General features: G+C 34.6%; 1 protein-coding gene across 1 annotated transcript; it reads left to right on the plus strand.

Annotated features, from left to right (window-relative positions):
- The first annotated feature begins 6,725 nt into the window (after positions 1–6,725).
- On the plus strand, positions 6,726–12,139 carry LOC139847376 (CDPK-related protein kinase-like). Its single transcript, XM_071837045.1, has 11 exons — positions 6,726–7,431; positions 8,178–8,308; positions 8,410–8,451; positions 8,586–8,694; positions 9,040–9,118; positions 9,278–9,574; positions 10,261–10,373; positions 10,705–10,812; positions 10,889–10,951; positions 11,060–11,227; positions 11,693–12,139. The coding sequence occupies exons 1-11, from the start codon at positions 6,907–6,909 to the stop codon at positions 11,831–11,833; spliced, it is 1,776 nt and encodes a 591-aa protein (XP_071693146.1). The 5' UTR covers positions 6,726–6,906; the 3' UTR covers positions 11,834–12,139.
- The last annotated feature ends 1,077 nt before the right edge of the window (positions 12,140–13,216 follow it).

A 13,216-nucleotide genomic window follows, 5' to 3' on the forward strand; every position in this document is an offset into this window, starting at 1 on the left:
ATTCCGACTAAGAAACTTATCATTGTTTTTACAAACATATTGATATACTTAACTTGATCAGAATAAATGAACTACCTTTATTCTCCCACCACTTTCTTTCAATTTTCATCACAATTATTATTTTTCTTGTCATAAAAGTTACATTACAACATTTTATTGATACACGTATTTTGCATATATATGTAACGTAATTAATTCCGTAAAAAGAACAATATTTGAATAATAATAATATAATAATAATCAAGTTTACTCTTAAGTATTTATATTTTTTAATAATAATTATTAGTAATAACAAATGCCTCTTTAATTTTTTTTAAAACTGAAATTCAATTATTTTATGATGGTTGTACAATATGCTTCAAAGTTTGTACATGTGATTTTATCCAACCTAGCCATTCACCTTGGGGCGCTCCGATTTTGTTTGTTAAAAAGAAAGACGGATCCCTACGAATGTGCATTGATTATCGTGAACTAAATAAATTGACGGTTAAGAACCGATATCCTCTTCCTCGCATCGATGACCTCTTTGATCAACTACAGGGGTCTTGTGTATATTCGAAAATCGATCTCCGCTCGGGTTATCATCAATTAAGGGTTAAGGGGGAAGATGTCTCCAAAACCGCTTTCCGGACTCGTTATGGTAGTTATGAATTCCTCGTCATGCCATTTGGTCTCACTAACGCCCCGGCGGTGTTCATGGATCTTATGAACCGCGTGTGCAAACCGTATCTCGATAAATTCGTTATTGTGTTCATCGATGATATATTGATCTATTCTAAAAATGAAGAAGAGCACGAACAACATCTCCGACTTGTGCTTGAACTCTTGAGACAAGAACGACTTTATGCCAAATTCTCCAAGTGTGAATTTTGGTTGAAGGAAGTTCAATTTCTTGGTCATGTTGTAAGTGATCAAGGTATTAAAGTCGATCCCACGAAAATCGAAGCCATTAGTAAATGGGAGACTCCTACTACTCCTACTCACATTCGTCAATTCTTGGGTCTCGCCGGGTACTATCGTAGATTCATCGAAAACTTCTCTTTGGTTGCACGTCCTCTAACCGCATTAACTCACAAGGGAAAGAAATTCATTTGGGCGACCGAACATGAATCCGCATTCCAAATCTTGAAAACGAAGCTAACCACCGCTCCTATCTTGTCACTTCCCGAAGGCAATGATGATTTTGTTGTATATTGCGATGCCTCGAAACATGGTTTTGGGTGTGTATTGATGCAACGAACGAAAGTCATTGCTTATGCTTCTCGACAACTCAAAATTCATGAACGAAACTACACGACGCATGATCTCGAACTCGGAGCCGTTGTCTTTGCACTTAAAATGTGGAGACACTATCTTTATGGAACCAAGAGTACTATCTTTACCGACCACAAAAGTCTCCAACACATTTTCGATCAAAAGCAACTAAACATGAGACAACGACGGTGGATTGAAACTTTGAACGATTACGATTGCGAGCTTCGTTACCATCCCGGGAAGGCAAACGTAGTAGCCGATGCCTTAAGTCGAAAAGAAAGAGCGGTGCCTCTTCGTGTCCGAGCTTTAAACATCACCATTCACACCAACCTCAATAGTCAAATTCGTGTAGCCCAAGATGAGGCCCTCAAGGATGAAAACCTTTCACACGAGCTCTTGAACATTCTCGTCTCTCGATTCGAAATTAGGGAGACCGGACTCCGATATTACGCTGGAAGGATTTGGGTGCCTAGTTATGGGGACCTACGAAGCCTTATTTTAGATGAAGCCCATAAGTCACGATACTCGATTCACCCCGGTGCCAATAAGATGTACCACGACCTTAAACAACTATATTGGTGGCCGAACATCAAAAGGGACGTAGCTACTTATGTTTCCAAGTGTTTGACATGTTCCAAAGTCAAAGCCGAACACCAAAGACCGTCCGGACTACTTCAACAACCCGAGATCCCGCAATGGAAGTGGGAAAGAATAACGATGGATTTTATCACCAAACTACCAAAAACGACGGGCGGTTATGATACCATTTGGGTTATTGTTGACCGTCTCACCAAATCTGCACACTTCCTTGCCATGAAAGAAACGGACAAAATGGAGAAACTTGCACAACTTTACATTAAGGAGATCGTAGCCCGACACGGTGTACCTTTATCGATTATCTCCGACCGAGATGGCCGTTTCGTTTCTAGATTTTGACGTACATTGCAAGAAGCGTTGGGAACGCGTTTAGACATGAGCACCGCATATCATCCTCAAACCGATGGACAAAGCGAACGTACAATCCAAACCTTGGAAGACATGTTACGAGCTTGCGTGGTTGATTTCGGAAAAGCTTGGGACAAGCACTTACCTCTCGCCGAGTTCTCTTATAACAATAGTTATCACGCGAGTATTAAAGCCGCACCTTTTGAAGCGCTATATGGCCGAAAATGTCGTTCACCTCTTTGTTGGGCCGAGGTAGGCGACGTGCAAATCACCGGACCCGAACTCATTCACGAAACCACCGAGAAAATCGTTCAAATCCGAGATAGGCTTAGGACGGCCCGAAGTCGTCAAAAGAGCTATACCGACAAACGACGCAACGATCTTGAATTTCAAGTCGGTGACCGAGTAATGTTAAAGGTCGCACCTTGGAAGGGTGTAATCCGTTTTGGGAAACGCGGGAAGCTAAATCCGCGGTATATTGGTCCTTTCGAAATCTTGGAGCGTATTGGAACCGTTGCTTATCGTTTAGATCTTCCGCCTCAACTGAGTTCCGTTCATCCTACCTTCCATGTATCTAACTTGAAAAAGTGTCTTGCCGAACCCGATATCGTCATTCCTCTCGAGGAACTTACTATTGATGACAAACTTCATTTTGTGGAGGAACCGGTTGAAATTGTGGACACCTTCGTCAAGAAATTGAAACAAAGTCGAATCCCGATTGTTAAAGTCCGTTGGAACGCCAAAAGAGGACCCGAGTTTACTTGGGAAAGACAAGATCAAATGCAAAGGAAGTATCCTCATCTATTCGTGAATTCAGAAACGCAAGATCTCGAGGAAGAAACAACGACTACTACGCCTACTTAAATTTCGGGACGAAATTTCTTTTAAGGAGTAGGTAATGTAACATCCCGCCTTTTTCCGTCTACTTTTCCGTTATACTAATTTAAACTCCGTTATATGTTTATAACATCTTCCGTTGATACGCGTTTTAAATTATCTCGTTTAGGTAATTCACGCACCCGAACGAAAGTTGAGGGACTAAACTTGACAAGGGATCAAAACCTTGACTAGGTCAAAGGGTCAAACCCCTTTCACTCATTCATTATCATCTCCATCTCTCTCTCTTTCTCTCTAGCAAGAACACACACACCATTTTCAAATTCATTCAATCATCATCTAAATTCGATCTAGGAGGCTTACAACAAAATAAATTACATATTCGTGATCCTCTCTTCATCCTCTTCATTTTGGTACCAACTTCATCTCGTTTGGGTAACATTTCTAAAACTCTAGATTTCTCTAAATTCGTGTTTTTGACTTGAAATGGTGTTAGTTAGTGTCTATGGCTCATTGTGATGTCGTGTGTGTAATTTATATGCTCGATCTCGTTGTTTTAGTGTAACTAGCATGAACTTGAATTTTGGTGTGTTGTTCTTGAATTTTGGATGATCATATGTTGTTAGATGTTAAAAGTTCATGTTTTAATTGTGTTCCTAGTATCACTAGCTTCAAATTGATGTGTAGGTTGCTTGAGAAAACTCCATAAACTTGATTAGTGATTTTTGGTGGAATTGAGCTAGGGTTTAATGAACTTGAAATGATTATTTGATGCATTGATTGCCATGATTTGTTGTTAGTAAGTTGTTAGTTGTATTGTATGCTCAATTACCTACAAAATGACATGTCATATGTATGCATTGAATGCCTAAATCATTAAATGTGCATTGGTGAGTTTGAAGCATTAATGTGTGCATTGAATGATCACTTGGTTTGAAAACTCGGTTGTTACAAATGAGGTTTTTGATTGATGAATTGTGTTTAGTTGCATTCTACGTCAAAAGAGCTTTCCAACGATATAAGGTGCGAGTCCTAAGTGTTAGCGGTTTGTGTTTTATGCACAAAAAGGTTTTGGATTGAGACTTGAACATTTGGGACTGGCCAGGCACCAGCACCCGGCCTTTGCCGCGGCGCGGCCCTTTCATGTCGCGGCGCGACATATAAGGGGGTCAGGTTCTGACCTCCATGTCCAAAATACGAAAAATGTTTGGCATACTACGGACCTCCGATTCACATGAGACTTGTTCTAACATGCTTATATATGAATAAAAACCTCAGAAAAATAGTTCGGAACCCGACCCGAACGTGTTGACTTTCGTTGACTTTCACCGACCAAAGTTTGACTTTTAATCAAACTTAACCAAATATTTGTGCAATCGTTCTAACATGTTTTTATACTTGTACCTTGCATGAAACATGACAATTTGATTCACATGCTATTATGATCGAGTCTTAACGAGCCATAGGACTAATTGAACATCTTTGACCTATCGTGTTTACCGTTATTGATACAACCTATTGTTTAGGTCAAGACTAGCATTGTTCTTTGCACACGTTTACTTGTTGAAGTACTTTACTACTCGTGCACTCAAGGTGAGATCATAGTCCCACTTTTACTCTTTTTGAACTTACATTTGGGATGAGAAAACATAAACATTTCTTTACTAAGTGAACACAAGTACAGGAAAACAAACATTCTACATACGAGTTTAGAACAAAATCCTCAATTCGATTATCATTAGTTACACTTGCCGGGTGTAAGCGAGAACTTATGTTGTATGGATCCATATGGGTTTGACAAACCCTCATTCAAACGGTTCGCTACCGTTTACGAATGAAATATATTTTCGAGAAACAGTGTATGTTCTAGCACTAAGTGATGGGGTTCAATGGAAGGAAATGTTAAGCATTGATAATTGGGTGCTCGTGAAACAAACTTTTGGAATGTATTACTATTATTTCATTGATGCAATTCTTGTGATTCACTTGTACTTACTTACTTAAACCTATAATTTCACCAACGTTTTCGTTGACAGATTTCTATGTTTTTCTCAGGTCCTTGAACGATACATGATACATGCTTCCGCTCATTATTTTGATACTTGCATCGGATGTCGAGTATATATGCATACATGGAGCGTCTTTTGACTACTTTTAAATTGTGTCGCATAAGTTTCATTTGTACTTAAAACTTTGTATCGTAACTTGTGGTGGAACTATTCCCGTAAACTTTGAACAATCTTTACATTTAAAATGAATGCGACATATCTTTTGGTCAAACGTTGTTTTAAAGACTTATGACCACGTAACGGGACCTAAGTAGACGGCGCCGTCAAACATGATTTGGTCGGGTCGCTACACATGGGGTATTTTGTAAAAGTTTGTACAATTTGTTTTAAAGTTTATACATATAATTATGAGGGTGTTTTATCATAAGGTTGTACATAATGTTTCAAAAATTATACATATGATCATGGAGCTGTTTTACCATAAAGTTGTACATAATGTTTCAAATATTGTACATATGATTACGAGAGTATTTTATCATATATTATACAATTAACATGTTAATATTTTTACTAAAAATAATTAATTATTTTAATGACATTATTATGAGGCTTAGATATTTTTTCTTTAATTTTAAATTTTTTTAAATTTGAATATTTCTTATTTATGACGTCATTATTTTAGAGATTTATATGATTTTTTTTTTTTTTTTTTTCAATCTTTCACTTCAAATTGTAAGAAATCATATTTCTTTCCTTTTATTTATCTTCATTTTTTTCTTCTTCTTTTCTTTCATGACAAAATTCAAGAACAATCTGATCTCACATGCGTTTTAAGGCATTGTGCACTTTGTCAAGTACTATATCATTTTCCGTTCAAGAATTTAAGGTATATATATATATATTATCGTATAGCAGAAAACGTTTCAGTCAGTATTAACTTTATTATCTAGTCAAACTCTCAAATTTAAATGAATTACATTATACAACATTACATTACATTACATTACATTACAGTATATATTAAAGTTGAAGTAATTTAATATTCCAAAGAGAAGTATTAAGCAAAGCTAGTATTATCCACTGCCTTGTGAACACTTTCATATAAGGGGGATGATTCTCACATACTGTTTTTTGATCCTCACACACCAATTTACTTGAACTCCTCCCTAATAATAGGGTAAAAGGGTGTGTAAGGATCAAAAAACAGTGTGTGAGAATCATCCCCCTTCATATAAGCATAATCCCATTCTTATAAAATACATTAATATAATATAATAATAATGAATATATAATTAATAAAAGGGGGATGATTCTCACACACACTTTTTTGATCCTCACACACTTATTTTAACCTTTTACTCTTCTAATAATACTCAATTGGTGTGTGAGGATTAAAAAAGTGTGTGTGAGAATCATCTCCCTTAATAAAATAATGAATATATAAAAATAAAATAATGAATATATAATTAATATTTAATAAATAATTAATTAATAATTACTATATTTAATTAATAATTTTTAAATTATATAATAATTAAAAATTATTTACAAACTGAGATAAAATATGGTATTTCAATCGATGTTTGGACCGGATTGCTTTTCAAACTTCAATAAAACTATCATTAAATCTCTCTTTAATACAAATTTCTGAGTGGTCAATTCATATTAAACTCACAAAACCAAATTCCTTTTATCACCATCTAGAGATCTCAATCCTCTTTCTCCAATATCCAATTTTATGTTAAACCCCAGATCAAAATTCAATACCTTTTCAATTCAAATTCAATATCCCATCATAAAGTTTCAATCTTTAATAAAAAAAAGTACTTAATTTTATAAATTTGCAAACAAGCCTTACAAAATGGGTGTTTGCAGCTCCAAACCCTCTGCAAAAACCAAACTTTCCGGTCACCGGAGATCAAATATTCCGGTAGAAGAGGGTAATGAGCGACACCCAGATGAAAATGTCAATAAAAAAGATGAAATTGAAGCTGTAAAAAAAACACCATTGTTTCCATTTTACAGTCCAAGTCCAGCTCACTTCCTTTTTTCAAAGAAATCATCTCCGGCGCCAAATGGGGGGTCTAATTCAACAACACCCAGAAGGTTTTTTAAACGGCCGCCGTCGCCGGCGAAGCACATTAAGGCGTTGGCACGGCGGCGTAGCTCCGTTAAGCCAAACACGGCGGCGATACCGGAAGTTGATGAGGTGGATAGGAATATGGGGTTAGATAAAAGTTTTGGTTTTTCAAAGAATTTTGGGAGTAAATATGAAATTGGTGAAGAAGTAGGAAGAGGGCATTTTGGGAATACATGCAAAGCTAAATTCAAGAAAGGGGAATTTAAAGGTCAGACTGTTGCAGTAAAAATTATTCCAAAGTCAAAGGTTTGATTTCTTTTCTTTAATTCAAGTTTTAATTTTTAATAATTGATATGTGAATTGGTGTCTAGCTTGGATTAAATGGGTGATCTGATGGATTATACTTAGATCTGAAATTGAGTTTGAATATGCTCTTATGGATATTGAAATTTGATACTGTTACTGTATGGTTAACATAATGTAATTTGATTTTAGTTATTGAAAAGTGCTAATGTGCTATTATATTTATATCTACTCTATAATATATAATTATTATAATAGATACATAAATTGATAATTCTCCTTAGTAATGGTATCATAGAACTTGAAACAAGTCTAAACTATTAATTACTGTTTTTAATCTTACTTGCAGTGGTATATAATCATTGTAATTGTAATTGTAATTGTAATTGTAATTGTAATTATAATCGAATGTATTGTTTTCAGAGTACTGATGTATTTAAAGAAAATACATCCCATTAGTATAAATTTTAATTTTAATATATGGTTTTGACATGTAGTTTCATAACTTTGTTGAAGCATACAGAAAGAATCTTATAGTTTGGTCAACCAAACAAAAGAAATATTTAGTGGGCGGCTGGGCGTAAATCACTGATAATGGAATATAAGTAATTTTGACTTTTGAAGTTTGAGAGAAAAAGGAATGTTGCAATTTTTATAGATCATTGGATCTTTTGACTAAATTCTGCATACTTTCATTTGCACTATGGCATTTCAAGTATTTGATTTGAAGTTTATTTTTTTCGCCATAGATGACAACCGCCATAGCGATTGAGGATGTGAGACGGGAGGTAAAGATATTAAAAGCTTTGTCGGGACATGAAAACTTGGTGAAATTTTATGATTCGTATGAAGATCACGATAATGTCTATGTTGTTATGGAGTAAGTGGTGAAGTTAAGATATAATCCCACATTTCATTTTTATTTTTGTGTACTTCAATTCGTCTTATGGTTTACTTATTGTTAAACTGCATATTCTTTAGGTTATGTGAAGGAGGTGAGCTCTTAGATAGAATCCTTGCAAGGTATTATGTCACTTAAGTAACTTCTTTTTTTTTTTTTTTTTTTTTTTTTGCATTTACGTTATCCTGCAACAAGTAATTTTTAAAGTTATTTAACGTGGAGTTTTTTATTTTATTTTTTATTTGTTTGTTTGTAGAGGTGGGAAATACACAGAAGACGATGCGAAGATTGTGTTGATACAAATATTAAATGTCGTTTCATTTTGTCATCTTCAAGGTGTGGTGCACCGTGACCTGAAGCCCGAGGTGAGATATTTTGTTGATCCAAGTAAAAATCATTATTTTTTGCAACTCGGGTAATATTATAACTAATGGCTAGATGAACAAATATTGCAAAATGGGTGATGATCCGTACACCATCAAAATTATCCATACACCACTAAACATACATTATAATGTTGTATTGTACAACACTACAACCCTATAAAGCTGTTTTGGTACTGTATGGATAAATTTTGATGGTGTACGGATCACTGCTTGTAAATTTGTTGGGTAACTACAATTTATTGCGATTTTCATATTGATAACAAATAACAAATAATAGTTCCTTTCCATAAATGACCTTTTAACGACTTTTTGTTTTTGGATCAGAATTTTCTTTTTGCATCCAACGATGACAACTCACAACTTAAAGCCATAGATTTCGGCTTGTCAGACTTTGTAAAGCCAGGTACTTCCTATTATTATTATTTATATGTAACTATAAGTGTGTATATATATATATATATATATATATATATATATATATATATATATATATATATATATATAACTTCCTATCTCTCATTATCTCTATTTCTGATTTCGTAAATATAAATAAATTTTGTAGACGAAAAGCTTAATGACATTGTGGGAAGTGCATATTATGTGGCGCCTGAAGTTTTACATAGATCATATAGCACCGAGGCTGATGTATGGAGTATTGGTGTTATAGCGTATATTCTTTTATGTGGCAGTCGACCCTTTTGGGCCCGCACTGAATCCGGGATTTTTCGAGCCGTTTTAAAAGCTCATCCAAGTTTTGATGAAGTACCTTGGCCTACGTTATCCGATGAGGCTAAAGATTTTGTTAAAAGATTGTTGAATAAGGATCCTCGGAAACGAATGACCGCTGCTCAGGCTTTGAGTATGTGTTTTGACCTTGTTGACTTTTTAGGCCAGAAAAATCATATAATTTACAAATTTTTTTAGCTCTAGGTAAACTAAAGCGGTAACCAATCAAATGTTGATGTTACCTGCTTACATGTTGGTACCTTTTGACTTTGTTGACTTTTTTGATGTGACATTGGAAACCGGTTATCTTGGATAATTATTGGATAATTACTTTGCGTTACAATTTTTGAAACCTCAAATGGTTTTATTTGGATTTAAACGAGTTGGTTACTCAGATAAGACCACTTACTTTCTTCTGCGGTTAGCCCGTTTTGATGATATACTAATATGCATAGTTGTAAAAATTGCCCGAGTCGGCTGACACGTCGGTTTGGGGTCTAACCCGTCCCGTTTCGCCCAAATACTCCTAAAAAGTCGGTCAACCCTAAACATTTAGGTCAAAATCGAGTTGAAGTTGGGATGAGTCAGTCTGAGTCGGGTCACAGTCAAAGTTGGTCAAAATTTTAATACTTTTTAAAATTAGATTTTTGCCCTATAAAAATATTTATATTTTATGTTTGATATATTTTATGTGTAATATATATAAGATTAATTTATATTATTTATTTCTAAAAGTCAATGTTGGTCAACACCTGACTCGTCCCGGACTCATCCCTCCAAGGTCCTGACTGACTCGTCCCCGACTTTTGCAACTTGCAGGTCATCCATGGCTTAGAAATACTCACGATGTAAAAGTACCACTTGACATCTCAATTTTGAAACACATGAAGGGTTATATGCGTTCATCTCCTCTTCGTAAAGCTGCTATACGGGTATGTCATTTTAAAGTTCTTGTATATCCTTATTATCTTGTTTCAAATTATAAAAGGAGGTGGCAAGATAAGCGGGTCGGGAGGTTTGTGTAACATGTCAAAATGGGTAGGATGGGTTAGTTCCATTTTTGAAGTTCTTGAATGATAATCAATAATCAATAAATATAATTATGAAAACTATATATTCATTACAGTATCCTAAATTTGTAAATAAAGTGGTGAACGAGTTTATTTGCTTAATAAATGACTTTCAGTCCAGTTGACCCGTTTAACCCATTTGACTTTCTTGAATGAAGTAACTTAATTTTAGTCGTGTTACATTAATTTGCAGACATTAGTGAAGACGCTGACAACAGATGACTTGTTTTTCCTAAAGCAACAGTTTTCTTTATTAGAACCGAGCAAAAACGGATCTATAAGCATGGAGAATATCAAAGTGGTTAGTAACCAACAAAACAAATTCAAAAACTTTATTTTATTTCAAATGTCAATTTTTACTTTTTAAACCTGGTCAGGCCTTGATGAAGCATGCTACAGATGCAATGAAAGAGTCACGCGTTCAAGATTTTTTAACATCGGTACTATCCTTAAAAACTTCTAACAAAATGTTATTCGATTATTACCTATTATTGTGTCTTGAATTTTTATATGATTGTAACATTTTTTTTTTTTTTTTTTATATACAGCTTAATGCACTTCAATACAGAAGAATGGAGTTTGATGAATTTTGTGCAGCTTCGTTAAGTGTTCATCAACTTGAAGCTCATGATAGATGGGAACAACATGCACGTGTCGCGTATGAATTATTTGATAAAGATGGGAACCGAGCCATCATGATCGATGAACTAGCTTCTGTAAGTTTAACTTATGTAATAATTTTGATTAACTTTTTATGCAATTTGTGTTACATTATGATGAGTGTTGCAGAACTCCGAATTACTCTGCGAGTACTCGGTTTTTGCAACTCGGGAGTACCTGGCGAGAACTCTGTCAAACTCGGTCAAACTCGGTCAAAAATCAGCCAAACCCGGAATTACTCGGTAAATTGGTCAAAGTCAAACTTGGTCAACATCTGAGTAGCCCCCGAGTTGGCGTGTACTCCCTAAAAAGTCCCGACTGAGTACTCCTCGAGTAGCGATTTTTGTAAACCTTGATTATGACCCAAATTGACCCAATTAGAGGCGATTTTTAAAATCTTAAATCATGATCCGAATAATCTTGTTTTTCTATCAAAGTTTTCACCTTTCTCACAGAATCAATAATTCAAAACGGGATTCCTTTTTCTTGAACATTTAATAATCATTTTTTGCAATTTTTAGGAACTTGGTCTTGGCCCGTCAGTTTCCGTTCATTCTGTATTGCACGACTGGATCAGACACACCGATGGAAAGCTCAGTTTTCTCGGTTTTATCAAATTATTGCGTGGTGTGTCCAGTCGAACTTTTGCCAAAGCTCGTTGACACACTAGCCGTAATGTATAATAGTGGGACCGGGCTGTGTAACGATGAAGTTGTAAGAGAAGATCCAACCAAATTTGGTGTCTCTTATCTTCTCAATGTAAATCTATAAAATTTAGTTTCGGTTTGGATTTGAAAGTGAGAGTAGTGTATTTATTTTGACCTTTTTTTTTGGACAAGAAAACCAAGCAGAATATGTATGGAATTAGAGTGTATCGTCAACAGATTTGTGTTCTGATTCAAAAATTCATTCATCTGTTCAAATAATACCACCACATCAGCTACTCGTTTATAGTTCTCGATTGGCACACTACGAAAGTATTTATGTTTAACTTCAATCTTAGAACATTTTGATAAGGGTGATAGATTCGTACATTGTCACTTTTCATTAGTATATTACTAATCATATTTTGTTTTATATATATATATATATATATATATATATATATATATATATATATATATATATATATATATATGCAAGATCAATGGGGAAGTAACCAATCGGAGGGAAGTAAAAATTTTTTTTTTTTTCGTTTTTTTGAATTTTTTTTTTCGGCATCAAGATCACACGAAAATATGAACATTTAGAAGAGACACTTCGTGATGAATGTTATTATTTAGGCGGAAAAACGATCGACAAAAATAACATTCAAGATAATATTGTTTGTGAAGAATATGAACGTTTTTTTTCTTCATGTTTTGTGAAGTAAAATTTAACCCGATTTAGAGTTTAGGGTTTAGGGTTTGGTGTTTTGGGTTTATGAACCCAAAACACCAAACCCTAAACCCTAAACTCTAAACCGTTCGTGTTAAAAACTCAATCTAAATCCTAAATCTAAACCCTAAACCCTAAATTTCTAAACCCTAATATCTAAACCCTATAAACCCTAATATCTAAACCCCAATAGCCAAAACCTCAAAATACGCTCGAAAAACACGATAATTGTTATATATATTACTTCTTCGAGCGTTTTCCCGCCAAAATAAAAACATTTATCATAAAGTGTCTCTACTAAATGTTCATATTTTCATCTCATCTATAATGTTCGTGAACAAAGTTTTTTCAAAAAACGAAAAAAAAAGTTTTTGCTTCCCCTCGCTTCCCTCCGAATGGTTACTTCCCTCTTGATCCTACCACTATATATATATATATATATATATATATATATATATGTGTGTGTGTGTGTGTGTGTGTGTGTGTGTTTGTATATATATATATATATATACACATATAGGTGTAGGATCAATGGGGAAGTAACCAATCGGGGGAAAGCGGGGGGAAGCAAATTTTTTTTTTTTTCGTTTTTTGAAAAAACTTTGTTCACGAACATTATAGATTGGATGAAAATATGAACATTTAGAAGAAACACTTCGTGATGAATG

Source organism: Rutidosis leptorrhynchoides, chromosome 5, assembly GCF_046630445.1.
Source record: "Rutidosis leptorrhynchoides isolate AG116_Rl617_1_P2 chromosome 5, CSIRO_AGI_Rlap_v1, whole genome shotgun sequence".
In the NCBI taxonomy this organism is placed as follows: domain Eukaryota; kingdom Viridiplantae; phylum Streptophyta; class Magnoliopsida; order Asterales; family Asteraceae; genus Rutidosis; species Rutidosis leptorrhynchoides.